This window comes from Eriocheir sinensis, chromosome 22 (assembly GCF_024679095.1).
Source record: "Eriocheir sinensis breed Jianghai 21 chromosome 22, ASM2467909v1, whole genome shotgun sequence".
Lineage (NCBI taxonomy): Eukaryota > Metazoa > Arthropoda > Malacostraca > Decapoda > Varunidae > Eriocheir > Eriocheir sinensis.
In genome coordinates this window covers 13353470-13369960 of record NC_066530.1, presented here as the reverse complement: position 1 = coordinate 13369960, position 16491 = coordinate 13353470, and the positions used below count along the sequence as shown (strand labels likewise).

Here is a 16491-nt window from a genome sequence, read left to right as displayed (position 1 = left end):
ATGGAGTGTGAATAGATAGGCATAATAACAGGTGGGAAAGCGTTGAAATTCTAATGGGAGAAAATATGAATACGTATGTTTGATGGGAGAGATTACGAAGGGTTTTTGTGGTAACGTTAATAAGCAAGATAAGAAAGAAAAACATGGATTTCTAATGGGAGGAAAGACAAGGATATCATATTTGAATCTATATATTAGAAGAGTAATCACTGACTTTGTGGATATAAACGCATGTGTGTGTGTTGGATAGGGGGAGGCTGTGAGAGAGGAAGGGAAAGGTGTTAATGGATAGTTTTGGAAGTGTGGATTGATATGTAAAATGACAGTTATAAAAATCTATACTGTGAGAAAATAACAAATCTATATCCATGTTTTTATGTATTGGTAGGTTAGATTAGGTTAGCTAGTAGGTTAGTTTGTTAGGCTGGTTACGTTAGAATAGGATGGCATGTGTTAGGTTAAATTAAGTTAGTGAGTTTGTTTGTTAGTTAGGTTAGTTACTGGTTAGTCTAGGTTAGTTAGGTGGTAATGGATACCTATGGAAGCGTGGATTGATAATAAAAATGACAGTTATAAAAATATATCCTGTGAAAAGCAACAAATTTATCTGCATGTTGTTATGTAATGTTAGGTTATCAAATGGGAGGTTAGATTAGGTTAGCTAGTAGGTTAGTTTGTTAGGCTGGTTACGTTAGAATAGGATGGCGTGTGTTAGGTTAGATTAAGTTAGTGAGTTTGTTTGTTAGTTAGGTTAGTTATTTTGGTTAGTCTAGGTTAATTAGGTGGTAATGAATAGATTTGGAAGTATGGATTGATATGTAAAATGACGATTATAAAAGTCTGTCCTGGGAGAAAATAACAAATCTATATGCATCTTGTTATGTAATGTTAGGTTATCAAATGGGAGGTTAGATTAGGTTAGCTAGTAGGTTGAGTTGTTGCTGGTTACGTTTTAGAAGGATGGGGTAGGTTAGTTAGGCTGGCATTTGATTAGGTTAAAAAATGTGAGTGTGTGATACGACAGAATTAAAAGCGTGGAAATTCTAGTAAAAAATGAATGATATAAACTGGAAAATGTGAATGCGTGTGTTCGATGAAAAACATAAAAATTCTAGTGGAATAAAAAGTGATTACAGAACGTTTAACTTTATGAAAAAAAAAATCACCACCAACTTTGAGAAATATGAATGCGTGTGTGTGTGGGAGGGAGAGAGAGGGAGAGAAAGAGAAAGGCGGTTAATGGTTTGTGAATGTGAATAGCTAAGTGAAATAACAGGAGGAAAAGTGTGAGAATTCTAATTGGAAGAAAATATGAATACGTATGTTGAGGGGAGAGATTGTGAAGGCTTTTTTATGGTAGGTTAGAAAAAATATATAAAAACATGACGGAAAAGCATGGAAATTCTAGTATGTTAAAAAGTGAATACAGAACATTTAAATTTACGAAGAATGCGTCACCACCAACTTTGTGAAATATGAACTCGTGGGAGGGAGAAAAAGAAGAATAGGGTGTTAATGGTTTGAGAATTTGAATAGGTAAGTGAAATAACAGGAGGAAAAGCGTGGGAATCCTAATTGAAAGAAAATATGAATACGTACGTAGAGGGGAGGGATTGTGAAGGCTTTATATGGTTACGTTAGAAAGTAAAAAAAAAATATATAAAAAACACGACGGAAAGGGATGGAAGTTCTAGTAGGATAAAATGTGTATACAAAACGTTTAAATTTACGAAGAATGAGTCACCTCTAACTTTGTGAAATATGAACTCGTGGGAGGGAGAAAAAGAAGAATATGGTGTTAATGGTTTGTGAGTGTTAATAGCTAAGTGAAATAACAGAAGGAAAAGCGTGGAGATTCTAATTGTAAGAAAATATGGATATCTATGTTAAGGGGAGTGACTGTGAACGCTTTTTATAGTTATATTAAGTAGGAGATTAACACGAATTGAAAGTTATGGAAATTCTAGTAGGAGAGAAAGTGATCACAATACATTTAAATTTATGAAGAAAGAATTATTACCAACTTTGCGGAATATGAATGCGTGTGTGAAAGAGAGAGAGAAAGAGAAAAGGCTTGTACGGATTAGGAAGAGAGTGTAGGGATTTGGAAACGTGGAGAGGTAAGCAAAATGACACGAGTAGAGTTAAAATTATAATATGAAAAAAACAAGGACATTACATTTTAATCTATATAAAAAAGTAATCCCTCGGAGTCACTGCAAATATAGATACTTGAGTTAGAAAAATCAGCAAACAGTAAAAAAACGCGATTATGCATAAGAAGAAAAAGGAAAACGAGAAAACAAGAAGAAATAAGAAGAAAAGAAGAATAAAAATAGAAATAAGGATAACAAAAAGAAATAAAAAGAGAACAAGAAGAAAAAGAAAAATATGATAAAAGAGAAGAAATAGGAGAATAAGAAAGATAAGAAAAATAAGGAAAACACAAGGAAATAAGAATACAAGAATAAAAAAAAAGAATAAAACAAGAAGAAATAAGTAAGAAAATAAGAAAAAAACAAGAAGAAATAAGAAGAAAATAAGAAGAAAAAGAAAAAGAAGAAAAACAATAAAAAAAACTAGAAGAAAATGAGAGAAAAGAAATGAAGATGAGAAAACATGAAAACTGACAAATTACGCAAAATTAAATAAAACAAAAATAAACACAATAAACTCCACAAACTACATAAAACAAAACAATAAACTTCGCAAACTCTGATAATGAACGTGAAGTGTTGCCAAAACCCGACCCGGAACGAAGGAAGCGATCACCCACTCATTGAGGTCGACGGGCGGGATTGGCAACACTGACAGAGAGAGAGAGAGAGAGAGAGAGAGAGAACAAAAAAACAAAACAAAACTCCCATTGACGTTTTAAAAGCTTCGGCGGAATGTATCTTTGAAGAGAGTCCTTAACTGTGTGTGTGTGTTCGTGTGTGTGTGTGTGTCTGTGTGTGTGTGTGTGTGTGTGTTGCAGAAAAAGAAGAATAGAAGAGCAATATCTTTTGTCAGTGAGAGAGAGAGAGAGAGAGAGACAGGAAAAGACAATAAGGTTTTAGATATTTTCTCTCTCTCTCTCTCTCTATCTATCTATCTATCTATCTATCTATCTTTCTATCTATCTATCTGTCTATCTATCTTCCCTTCTCCTTCATCCTCATTCTTTCTTTTCCTTTCTTCCTCCTCCCACTCAATTTCTCCCTCTCAGTTTCTCTCTTTCTCTCTCCCTTTGACCTCTTTCTTTCCTCCTCTCCCTCTCTCACTCTCTCCCTCACTTTCTCTTTCTCCTTGTTTCACTTTCCCTTTCCTCCTCGGTGCAGGTTGTAATGATGATAGACGGAGCAAAAAGAAAAAATCACGCCTCTCTCGCTCTCACTCTCACTCCTCCTTCTCCTCCTCCTCTTCCTCCTCCTCCTCCACTTCACCTGCCCCCCTCCTCCCCGCCCTCGCCTCTTCTGCAATACCTGAGTCTGCCTTCGCCTGGAGTATATGGAGACAGACACAGAGGCAGTAGATGGTTCAAAGAGACTGGGCCAGGCCGGGTATTTGTGTTGTTACTATGGTTATGAAAGGTTCTCTGTGTAGGGGTGTGGGATGGTGGGGAGGGGGTGGGGAGGGTAAGAGGAGGGGCTGTTTATTTCCTTTCTTTTTTTCTTCATCTTCCCTTTTTTCCTCGTTTTCATTCCTCTCCTTTTCGTAACTTTATTTTCCTTGTCTTATGTTTTTTTTTGTTTTTTTTTTTCTTTGTCTTTCTCCTCCTTTTCTTTGTTTTTTATTGTTTTTTTTTTCCTTTCCCTTCTTTTTATTTTGTTTTTCATCTTCCTTTTTTTCCTCGTTTTCATTCCTCTCCTTTTCATAACTTTATATTTTCTTGTCAATTTTTTTTTGTTTTTTTTCTTTGACTTTCTCCTCCTTTTCTTTTTTTTTAGCTTTCCTTTCTTTGTATTTTATTTTTCTTAAGTTTTCTATTGTATTTTATTTCATGGCTTTCCTTTATTTTTATTTCTCATTTCTTTTCTCCCTTCTCTCTTTTCTTTTCTTCTATTCTTTTCTTTTCTTTACTCTTTCTTTTCCCTTCCTTATTTATTTTCCTTGTTTTCCTCTTTCTTTCTTTATTTTTCTTTTATTCTTCCTTCCTCCCTTTTTATTCATTATCATTTTGCTTCCTTTCTTTTGCTTTCCTTTCCTCTTCTTTCCCTCTTAATTTCTTATGCTTTACTTTCCTTCCTTTTTTCATTTCCCTTCCCTTTTTACTTCTCTACTCTCTTCTCCTCTCTTTTTTTCTCCTCTCCTCTCCTCTCCCTTCCACTCCACTCCTATCCTCTTCCTCCCATTCTCTTTCATCTCCTTTTCTTTCTTTTTTCTCTTTTTTTCCCCAAGGTGGAAGATAACACGTAATCAGCTGTTTCTCCTGCGTTCCTTCTCTTTTATCTCTCTGTCGCTTATTTTCTCTTCTTTTCTTTCTTTCTCTTTCTCGGCGCGGGGGACAAATAACTTTCTTCTTCTTGTGTTTTTCTTTAATCTCCTTGAGTCTTGTTTTCTTTTTTTATCTCATTTTTTTCTCATTCTTTTTGCTTGCGTTTTTCTTTTTCTTTTTTTTAGAACAAAGGAGATGGCTCAAGGGCAACAAAAAGTGTAGAAAAAAAAGCCCGCTGCTCACCAATCCCACAAGAGACAAAAGTAAAGAGTGGCCAAAAGAGAGGTCAATTTCGGGTGGAGAGGTGTCTTCATACACTCTTCTTGAAAGAGGTCAAGTCATAGGCAGGAGGAAATGCAGACGAAGGAAGGCTGTTCCAGAGTTTACCAGTATAAGGGATGAAAGAGTGAAGATGCTGGTTAACTCTTGCATAAGGGGTTTGGGCAGTATAGGAATGAGCTAGAGTAGAAAGTCGTGTGCAGCGGGGCCGCGGGAGGGGGGGAGACATGCAGTTAGCAAGTTCAGAAGAGCAGTCACCGTGAAAATATTGATAGAAGATAGAAAGAGAGGCAACATGGCGGCGGAATTTAAGAGGTAGAAGATTATCAGTAGGAGGAGGAGAGCTGATGAGACGAAGAGCCTTAGACTCCACTCTGTCCAAGAGAGCTGTGTTAGTGGAGACCCCCAACACGTGAGATGCATACTCCATACGAGGGCGGACAAGGCCACTGTATATCTTTTTTCCTCTTCTTGTGTTTTTCTTTTATCTCCTTGTCTTTTTTTTTCCTTTTTTTATATTTTTTTCTTACTCTTCTTGCTTGTGCTTTCTTTTTCATTGTTTTTTGTCTTCTTTTCTCTCAATCTTTTTTCCTCTTTTCGTGTTTCTATAATTTATCGTGTTTTCTCATTTTTCCTCATTGTTATCTTTTTTATCTCTCATTCGTCCTTCATTTCATTTCTTTCCTCATTGTATCATTTATTCATTTTTATATTTTTTTCTCTCATTCATCATTCTTATCTCCATTTATCTCTTGTACGCATCTTATTCTTCATCTTCCTTTTTTCCTTTCCTTTTCCTTATTTTCTTTTCCTTCTCCTTTTCTGTCTCTTCTTTTTCGCTTTCTTCCTTTATTTTCTCTTTCTCTTTAATTACTTCCTTTTCTGTCTTCTTTTCTTCTTTTTTCCTTTATTTTTCTTCCTTTCCTGTCCCCTTCGTTCACTTAATTTATTTCCCTGTCTTTCCTTTGCCTTACTTTCCTTCCTTTTTTTTCCATTCCTTTCCTTTCCTTTCCACTCCCCTCCTCTCCTCTCTCTTCTTACCTTTTCATCACCGTTTTTTTGTTTTTCATTAATCTTTTCATCCAGGTACAGAAGGCGAACTACCTCCCTTTTTACTCCCTTTCTTTTCCTTAATTCATTTTCCTCCCACTTTCCCAGGTGAGAGAAGCGTGGCATCTATTACGTATTTTTACCTGTCCTTAATGAATCGTCTTGCCCAGATGTAGAAGGCGAGTTATCTGCCTTTTTCTCTCTTTCGTCTGCTTTCTCAATTTTCACATCCCCTCTCGATTTCCTTTCCCTTTCAACTTTCTTCCATTTCCTTCTTCCCTTTCCTCCTCACCTGTTCCTTTGTTTGCTAGTTGCTTCTTTTGTTATTTTGTCTTCCTTTTTTTTCTCTCTTTCGTCTCCTTTCTCAATTTTCACATCCCATTTCGATTTCCTTTCCTCCTCCCCTTTCAACTTTCCTCCCCTTCCTTCTTCCCTTTTCTCCTCATTTGTTTCTTTGTCTAATAGTTGCTTCTTTTTTTATTCTCTGTCTTTTTCTTCCTTTGTATATATCGTGTTTTTTTGTCATTCTTTTTTTCCTTATTCCTTTGTTTTATCTTTGTTTTTGTCTCTCTTGTTTCTCTCTCCCTTTTTCCTCTTTACCTTGCTTTCCTTTCCCAATCCCTTTCCCTTTTTCTGTCCTGTCATTTTCTTCACTTTCCTGGTAAATGAGGTGAGATATCTACCTTTTCTACACCTGTCGTTAATTACCTCTTCATAATTAATCATTTTCTCGCTTTTCCAGGTGGAGGCAAATTATCTTCCTTCTTATCTTCCTTCTTTCCTTCCTTCCTTCCTTCCTTCCTTTTTTCTACATCTTTACCTGTTTTTCATTAACCCCTTTCCCTCTTTCCCAGGTAGATAAAATTAGTTATCTACCTTTCCCTGTCATTAATTAGTCTTTTTTGTTTTTCTCAGGTGTAGGAGGCGAAATTTCTACTTTTTATCATCTTTTCCATCTTTTCTTCATCTTTTCCTATCCTTAATTTATTGTCTTCATTAAACACATTTCTTCTTTCTCAGGTGATGGAAAGGGAAGGGAGAGGAAGGGCAAATATCTACTTTTTATGTACCTGTCCTTGATCATCCTTCCTCTTTTCCAGGTGAAGGGAAGGGAAGGGAAGGGAGAAGAGGGAAATATCTACCTTTTATGTACCTGTCCTTAATCATTCTTCCTCTTTTCCAGGTGAAGGGAAGGGAAGGGAAGGGAGAAGAGGGAAATATCTACCTTTTATGTACCTGTCCTTAATCATTCTTCCTCTTTTCCAGGTGAAGGGAAGGGAGAAAAGGGAAATATCTACCTTTTTCACACCTTTACCTGTTCTTAATCTACCCTTTTCCCTCTTTCCAAAATACAGTAGTCAAATATCTACCGATTTCCCTCTTTTTCAGGTGAATAATATATATCTACCTTCTCTACTTTCTTACCTGTTATTAATTAAACACCTATCCTTTATTAACCCTTTTTAGTATTTCATTTTCTTTCTCTAAGTTTCCTTTCCTTTTTTTCTTCCTTTCTTTTTCTCTCCGTTTCTTTCATTATACTTTCTTTCCTATGCTTTATGTTCTGTCCTTTCCTTTCCTCTCTATTTTTTTCTTTTCCTTTGCCTTTGTACAGGAGGCAATATATTTACCTTTCTGCCTTTTGTATAGTTCTACCTGTCCTAAATTATCCCTTTTCCTTTCCCAGGTGGAGAAAATGAAAGGGAAGGGAGGGCAAATATCTACCTTTATCACACCTTTACCTGTCCTTAATTAAACTGTTCCCCCTTCTCCAGGTAAAGGAGGGGAAATATTTACCTTCTCTACACGTTTACCTTTCTTATTTTACCTTAATTAACCCATTTTCCCTTTTTCTCATCTACCTTTTCTACCTTTCGACACCTTTACCTGTCCTTAATTAAATTGCTCTCTCTTTCTCAGGTGGAGGAGGCGATCGACGGCTGGTTCAAGCGATGCTCCGCCGGCGAGGACCTGTCGGGGGCCGGGGCGGGGCGGGCGGCGGGGCTACGGGTGGGGAGGTCACGCCCTGTCATCCCGCCCTTGCTGGAGCTGCACCTCATCCAGCTGGGGAACAAGGTGAGAGGAGGAAGAAGGGGAAGGGGAAGGGGTAAGGAAAGGAAGGAAGGGGAGGGGAAGGGATAGGGGAAGGAATGCAGGGAAAGAGGAAGGGGAAGGAATGCAGGGAAAGAGGAAGGGGAAGGAATGCAGGGAAAGAGGAAGGGGAAGGAAGGAAGGGGGAAGAGAAGGGGTAGGGGAAGGAAGGCAGGGAAAGAAGAAGGGGAAGGAATGCAGGGAAAGAGGAAGGGGAAGGAAGGAAGGGGGAAGAGAAGGGGTAGGGGAAGGAAGGCAGGGAAAGAGGAAGGGGAAGGAAGGAAGGGGGAAGAGAAGGGGTAGGGGAAGGAAGGCAGAGAAAGAGGAAGGGAAAGGAAGGAAGGGGGAAGAGAAGAGGTAGGGGAAGGAGGGCAGGGAAAGAGGAAGGAGAAGGAAGGAAGGGGAAAGAGAATGGAGAGAGAGAGAGGAACAAGGGAGATAGAAACAAAATAGAGAAACAAGAGAGAGACATTGGTAGGGTAAGGAGGAAAGGGAAGGAGGAAGGCGTAGAGGGAAGAGGAAGAAGAAAGGGATGAGAGGAAGGGAAAGAAGGAAGGAGGAAAGGATGGGTAGAAGGAGGAGAGGGGAAAGGAAGGGAAGCAATTGAACGAGAAGAATAGGAGGAGATAGAGTGATAGGAGATAGGAGATAGAGAGGTAGGCAAAAGAATGAAGAGAAAAAACGAATAAACAAAGAAATAGGAAAAAACAATGAAAACAACAAAGAATAATTCGTCCTTACCTGGGAAGAAGAAAAAAAAGAGATAATTAAGAACAGGTAAAGGTGTAGAAAAGGGAGATAATTTCACTCCTTCACCTGGAAAAGCGAGAAAGTGATTAATTATGAAGAGGTAATCAACGACAGGTGTAGGAAAGGTAGATACTTCACCTCCTCTATCTGGAGAATGAAAAGGGACAGGACAGGTAAAGGCCAATAAAAGTAAGATGGTTCACCGTCTTCACCTGGGCAAGAGGACTAATTAAGGACAGGTAAAAATACGTAACAGGTAGATGTCACACTTCTCTCACCTGGGAAAGTGGGAAGGAGATTAATCAAGGAGAGAAAAAGTAGTGAAAAAAGATAGGTGATTCGGATTCTTTACCTGGAAAAAAATAATGAGGAACGAAAAAAAGGTGATGGAAAGGTAAAAGGAAAGGAAAATAAGATAAACTAGATAACAATGACAAATAACGAAAAAAAAGAAAGAGAAGGAAAAGAAACAGGGAAACGAATGAGAGGAAACAATATCGAAACAAATAAGAAAAAAAACAATAACAAAGACAAGATAATAAACGAAGGAGGAATAAGAAAAGGAATAACAAAGGAGCAACATGAAGGCAAAGGAGGAGGCAAAGGAATACATAGGAATCATACATAGACAAACAACTGAGTATTCATATATGTTGACAGACAGACATTGATGGACGTGTAGGTATGCTGAGAGAGAGAGAGAGAGAGAGAGATGGACAAAGAGGATTATAAGAAAAAGAAGCATTAATATTAGAAGGTAAAGTTTCCATATTGATTCAGATAACTTTGTGGAATTAATTAGACAGTCATTGAAGTTAGAATTAATAGATGGATAGGAAACAGTAAAACAGATAGAGAGAGACAGAGAGATAGACAGAGAATTATAAGAAGAAAAGAAAACATTGAAAGAGGAATAGACAGTGTATTTAAGGATTTAGATAACTTTGTGGATTTAAAAGACAGACATGAAGTTGAAATTGATAGACAGGGAGGCAGAGATAGATATAGACCGACATAGACAGAATTATAAGAGAAGGAAACATTGAAATAAGGATAAAAAGATGAGGTGTTGATTTAGATAACTTTGTGGAATTAAAATGTACGGATAAAGTAGAAATTATCAGACGAACAGGAAACGGGAAAATAGAGATAAAAAGGGAGACAGAGAGATGGACACATGATAATAATAATAAGAAAAAAAGAAGCATTTGAAAAAGAATACAAACTGTTCATATTGATTTAGAGAACTTTGTGGAATTAACAGACAGCCTTGAAGTTAAAATAGACAGGGTGGCAGAGATAGAGAGAGAGACAGATATGGACAGACATAGAAACTTAAAATCATAAGAAAAGAAAACATTGAGATAAAGATAGTAAAAAGATAACATATAATTTGAGTTTACTTTGCGGAGTTAAAAGAGAGACATTGGAGTTGAAATTAAAAGACGAACAGGTAACAGAAAAAGATATATAAATAGATAGATAGATAGATAGATAGATAGATAGGCAGATTGAGAGTCACAGAGAGAAGACAAAGAAAGACAGACAGATAGATAGATAGATAGATAGATTGATAGATAGATAGATAGATAGATAGATAGATAGATAGATAGATAGATAGATAGATAGATAGTCAGATTGAGAGTCACAGAGAGAAAGACAAAGAGAGACAGAGATGATGAAAGAATTATAAGAAGAGAAAGACAAAGAGAGACAGAGATGATGAAAGAATTATAAGAAGAAAAAACATTGATATAAGAATAGAAAGTTTATGTATGTAAGTTTGTGATATAAATAGATAGATAGATAGATAGATAGATTGATAGATAGATAGATAGATAGTCACAGAGAGAAAGACAAAGAGAGACAGAGATGATGAAAGAATTATAAGAAGAAAAAACATTGATATAAGAATAGAAAGTTTATGTATGTAAGTTTGTGATATAAATAGATAGATAGATAGATAGATAGATAGATAGACAGATAGATTGAGAGTCACAGAGAGAAAGACAAAGACAGACAAAGATGATCAAAGAATTATAAAAAGAAAAAAAACATTGATATAAGAATAGAAAGTTTATGTATATAAGTTTGTGGAATTGAAAGACAGACAATGGAGTTGAAGTTAATAGACGAACCAGACGCATAATAAACAGTTCTCTAATTGCTCGTGGAAGGGCCTCAGCGCTAGCAGGTGGGAGGAAGTCAATCAATCAGCGAGGCGTCGATTCAGCTGTCAGTTACCTGTGATTAAACGCCAGCATTCATATTATGCAAAACTTAATGAATGTGACTTTTTATATTTGTCCGTAAGTCAGAGAGCGAGATATTAAAGCTCAACAGTTAAGGGAGATGAAGACGATTAGAATAAGAGATAAGTAAATACAGAAATAAAGATGAGTTAAATATAATGTGGGTGAAAAAAAACTAAGATTATGGCACTTTTTCGAATTCTATAACTATTTCCAAAACCCACAAAGGAGGGTGGTCGCATTCACTACCACTAAGCTCATAAAACAATCTACTAAAATGGTACCCACATAAGTCACGAAAGCCTTATCAAATGTGGTGTTTTTTTTTTTTTTTACGTCTTCACCTGTGGCGCCGGTAGACTTGTTTTGGAGGGGCCTGATGGTATGGCCTAGCCCGTTGTGGCGGAGGCAAGTGTTTATAGTGGCGCCATCTTGCATTGGCTCATGCTGTCCTCCCGGAGCTCATCTTTAATCCTAGAATCTAGAGTCCGGGTTGATAGGTGGTCTTCTGGACAGCATGTGGGTAGTCTTAAGCCACTCGGCGGGGGCTGAAAAATCCCAGCCTGGTGTCACCGGGCGGGGCGCGAACCCGCGTCATCTTAAACTCGGCGCCGTCACGCTATCCACTCAGCCACCGCCTCCCGAAATGTTTAAGAATATGGACCTGGGTTACAGTGAATATTAACAGCAACTTAGGAAGAAGATAAGTTAATGAGTTAAACGGATTTAGACAAAGAATAAGATAATGAAGGACACCGGAAGAAAGACGAACACAATTTTACAATGAATAAGGACAAATTAATCACCTAAGGAATTATTTGTTTATTCACTTTTTTGCATCAGAGTTATTTCCTTACCGTATTAATAAATGAGCGATACGTTGAAGTTGAGAGGCTAAAGTTTAAGATTGAAATATTTGAACTTGTGAAAAAAAACTATTACTATTACACAATGAACATAAACAGTAAACTAAGAACAAGATAAAGGAATGAGAGAAAGAATAATGTGAGAAAAAAAAAAAGAGAGAACCGAGATTATGGTGAGAAGACTTAATAGTGTTTTTCTTGAGACGTCATTGTTTGTTTACCCTTCCAGCTGACGGCGGGCGAGGCGGAGGTGGCGAGGGTGAGGTTCAGGAGAGCTGCCGCCACGCTCAACACAACTATAGGTACGTGTGTGAGAGAGAGAGAGAGAGAGAGAGAGAGAGAGAGGTAAGTTTGCGTGTGAATTTGGGAGGTGTGTGTGTGTGTGTGTGCGTGTGTGTGTGTGTGTGTGTGTGTGTGTGTGTGTGTTTCTCTCTCTTGTAATTTCATCTTTGTTGTCCTGGTTTCACTTTTCTAGATTTCTTATTTATTTGTTCGTTTTTTTACGCTTTTTTTTCCTATTTTTGTTTTTTCTTCTATCATTTTTTTTTACGTCTTCGGCTATGGTACCGGTAGGCCTTCGTAGTGGGGCCTGATGGTCGGCCACAGCCCGTCATGGCGCAGGCAAGTGTTTATAGTGGTGCCATCTTGCATTGGCTCATGCTGCCCCCCGGAACTCCTTCTTGATTCACTTGGACGGTTTCCTCTAGAATCCGGGTTGATGAGTGGCCTTCAGGACAGCATAGGACATAGGTCACTCGGCGGTGACTGAAAAATCCACGGTGGTAGCGTGAGGATTCGAACCCGCGTCGTCCATCACACGGTGAATGTGGAGCCCGCACGCTACCACTCAGCCACCGCCTACCCTTCTGTTATATTTTTCTTTATCTTCTTTTTCTCTCTCCATTTCTTTGGCTTGTTATTTCCTCCTCTTCCCCTTCTTCTTCGTCGCCTTTGTCTTCCTCCTCCTCTTCTTCCTCTTCCTCTTCCTTCTTTCTCACCTCGTTTATCTTTTCTTTCCTTTCATCTCGTTCTTGTCAACCTCCCTTCCTCTTTCCCTTCCTCCCTCCCTCCCTCTCTCTCTCCCTCCCTCCCTTCCCTCCTTTCTCCAGATCTAATACTCATCTTCTCGCCTGTCTATCTGTCTGTTTGTCTGTCTGTTTGTCTGTCTCCTTGCCTGGCTGACTGGCTGACATTCTCTCTCTCTCTCTCTCTCTCTCTCTCTCTCTCTCTCTCTCTCTCTCTCTCTCTCTCTCTCTCTCTCTCTCTCTCTCTCTCTCTCTCTCTCTCTCTCTCTCTCTCTCTCTCTCTCTCTCTCTCTCTCTCTCTCTCTCTCTCTCTCTCTCTCTCTCTCTCTCTCTCTCTCTCTCTCTCTCTCTCTCTCTCTCTCTCTCTCTCTCTCTCTCTCTCTCTCTCTCTCTCTCTCTCTCTCTCTCTCTCTCTCTCTCTCTCTCTCTCTCTCTCTCTCTCTCTCTCTCTCTCTCTCTCTCTCTCTCTCTCTCTCTCTCTCTCTCTCTCTCTCTCTCTCTCTCTCTCTCTCTCTCTCTCTCTCTCTCTCTCTCTCTCTCTCTCTCTCTCTCTCTCTCTCTCTCTCTCTCTCTCTCTCTCTCTCTCTCTCTCTCTCTCTCTCAATTACTTATTTTTTGCGTTTTAATTACAAAAATATTTTAAACTTACACGATTTTTTTTTCTAATCATGAATAATAAGATGAAAAAAATATTAAGAGGAAAATGACAAATGAGTAACTAAATTATTATTATTATTATTATTATTATTATTATTATTATTATTATTATTATTATTATTATTATTATTATTATTATTATTATTATTATTATTATTATTATTATTATTATTATTATTATTATTACCATCATCACTGTCGTCATTATTGAAAGGAAACTCATAAGGACTCATTATTACGATGACAAGAATGACAAGAAAAAGATTGGAGGAGGAGGAGGAGGAGGAGGAGGAGGAGGAGGAGGAAAATAAGTGAAGGATGTCAATTACTCGTATAATAAGGATTACGAGAGAGAGAGAGAGAGAGAGAGAGAGAGAGAGAGATTCTCATTCTCCTTAAAACCTCTTCAGTGTGGCAGGTAAGACTCTCCTCCTTCTCCTCCTTCCGTTTTCCTCCTCCTCCTCCTCCTCCTCTTCCTCCTCCTCCTCCTCCTCCTCCTCCACAGAAATAGTAAAAACTGCCAACAAATTGATCGGATTTATTGGTCGTACATTTGAACACAAATCAGAAAAAGTAATATCGACACTGTACAATTCGTTAGTTCGCCCACATCTTGAGTATTGCGTTCAGTTGTGGTCTCCCTATTACAGAAAAGATATAGATAAACTCGAGAGGGTGCAGCGTCGAGCTACTAAAAGATCCCCAGACTGCGAAACAAACCGTACGAAGACAGACTTAAAGAACTGAACTTATTCAGCTTATCAAAGCGCAGGCTAAGAGGTGACCTTATAGAAGTGTTTAAAATGTTCAAGGGACTCGATAACGTTAATGTTCATGATTATTTTACAATCTCTCAATCAAGTGTAACAAGAAACAATGGATACAAAATAACGAGGAAGTGTTTCTTCTCAAATGAATCCAAACAATTCTTCAACCGTGTCATCAATGTATGGAATGGTCTGCCTCAAAACGTCGTCGAAAGCGAAACTATTTGCACGTTGACAAACCGACTAGGCAAATATTTAGAAGCTAGCCCGAACATCCGCTATTTTGCTCCGGTCTAACAGAAAGTAGTGTTAGCTTAGTTGTCGTGTATGATCTTCCTTCTGTCCATGTAAAAACCCATTGTAGTTTTTCTATACTACATGGTATTCTTCCTTTTCGTGCCAGCCTCGGCTGGAGGGACCGGTGGGAGCCTTCGCCTTTGCTGTCCTGTGTCTCTGACTCGTAGATTAGAGCAGATGGTAGCAACAACAAACAGCCTAGTTAGGACCAAGAGGTCTGTTGCTGTTTGCTTTTCCTTTGCACTCCTTCCTTTGTACTCCTCCTCCTCCTCCTCCTCCTCTTCTTTTCCTCCTACTTCATCTCTGCTACTGCTAACAACATCACCACCACCACCACCACCACCATCATCATCATCATCATCATCAATCATCGACATTGCTTATTCTAGGTCACCACCACCACCACCACTACCACCATCACCACCACCACCACCCTCACCACCACCATCACCAGTGTTTGTCTCTTCCCATTTAGTAATATTTGTTCAGCAATACCACTTTCTCTCTCTCTCTCTCTCTCTCTCTCTCTCTCTCTCTCTCTCTCTCTCTCTCTCTCTCTCTCTCTCTCTCTCTTTCATTTTCTGTTTGTGTGTGTGTGTGTGTGTGTGTGTGTGTGTGTGTGTGTGTGTGTGTGTGTGTGTGTGTGTATTGGAGTTCTGAATGGCTTTAATAACATTGGTTTCATTTTTGCTTTGTTCTCTAATTGCTGGTTTTATTCACTCCATTCACTCTCATGACCTTTAAAAACTGTGTGTGCATATGTATGTGTGTGTGTGTGTGTGTGTGTGTGTGTGTGTGCGTGTGTGTGTGTGTGTGTGTCCGCGCCTCTTTATTAATAAGAAACAAATTTAATCAACCAGGCATTGTAGTAGCTTTCAATAGAGACATTGTTCGCTTCGTATATTGAAAAAAAGTAATATATTTGTGTCATTTCCCAGCCTGATTGAAGTCCTATTATCATTATTATTCATACTTCAACTCTTATCATCATTGTAGTAGTAGTCGTAGTAGTAGTAGTAGCAGTAGTAGTAGTAGTAGTAGTAGTAGTAGTAGTAGTAGAACCATTGAACATGTTACTATTTGAAGCATACTCAGACGCTTTCGACTCTTACAATAACTAATTTCCAAACTCCACAAAGGAGATTAGTTGGGTTTTCTTGAGTGTTTCTTCACATACATAGCGCAGAAGCCTTACGAAACTATCCCTAGACTCGTAGAACTACCCTTGGAAATATCCGCAACAACCTCTACGAAAGCCTTACCAAATGTGGGTGTGTGAGCTCCGAAATGTTTGAGAGTATGGGTCCTCGTAGAAGTCAAGGCGTTTCTACTTCACACTTCCCGCCTTAGACTTCCTCTTATCTGTGCTGGAGTTTGTTTACAAGTCTTTAATGAAACCCGTGGAAGGAGAGGCTGGCGGTGGTAGTGGTGGTGGTGGTGGTGGTGGTGGTGGTGATGGTGGTGGTGGTGGTGGTGGTTTGTTCCTTCTTTCTTTCCTTTTCCTTTATTCCTTCTTTTTTTCCTTCTTTTCATTCCTTCTTTCTTTTGTTTTTTCTTTTTCCCTTCTTTTTTTCCTTTTTTCATTCCTCCTTTCTTTTCTTTTTCCTTTTTTTTTCTTTTTTTTCCTTCTTTTCATTCCTTCTTTAATTTCTTTCCTCCTTTCTCTCTTTCATTCTCTCTTGTCCTATTCTTTTATACTCTTTTTCCTACTTCCCTCTTTTCCCCCTTTCTTCCTTCCTTCCTTCCTTTCTTCTTTCCTTCCTTCTTTCCATTCTTTCCTCACCGTTCTTTCATCTTCTCTCTTTTCCTATACTTTTATCCTCTTTTCCCTACTTCCCTCTTTTCCCCCTTTCTTCCTTCCTTCCTTCCTTCTTTTCTTTCCTTCCTGCCTTCCCTTCTTTCCTTACCGTTCTCTCTCATCTTTTCTCTTTTCCTATACTTTTATCCTCTTTTTCCCCTTTCTTCCTTCCTTCCTTCTTTTCTTTCCTTCCTGCCTTCCCTTCTTTCCTTACCGTTCTCTTTGGTGGTGATGATGGTGGT

The 16491-nt window shown here is 38.4% G+C and overlaps 1 protein-coding gene across 45 annotated transcripts in view; it reads left to right on the top strand.

The window, feature by feature from the left end:
- Positions 1-16491, top strand: part of LOC127002091 (histone-lysine N-methyltransferase SETD1A-like) — a 149463-nt gene that overhangs the window by 120369 nt on the left and 12603 nt on the right. For all 45 annotated transcript variants that reach the window (XM_050867550.1, XM_050867595.1, XM_050867584.1 and 42 more), the window contains exons 4-5: positions 7667-7822; positions 11935-12007. In XM_050867550.1, the coding sequence (XP_050723507.1) occupies positions 7667-7822; positions 11935-12007 (229 nt within the window). The remainder of the gene's footprint in view (positions 1-7666; positions 7823-11934; positions 12008-16491) is intronic.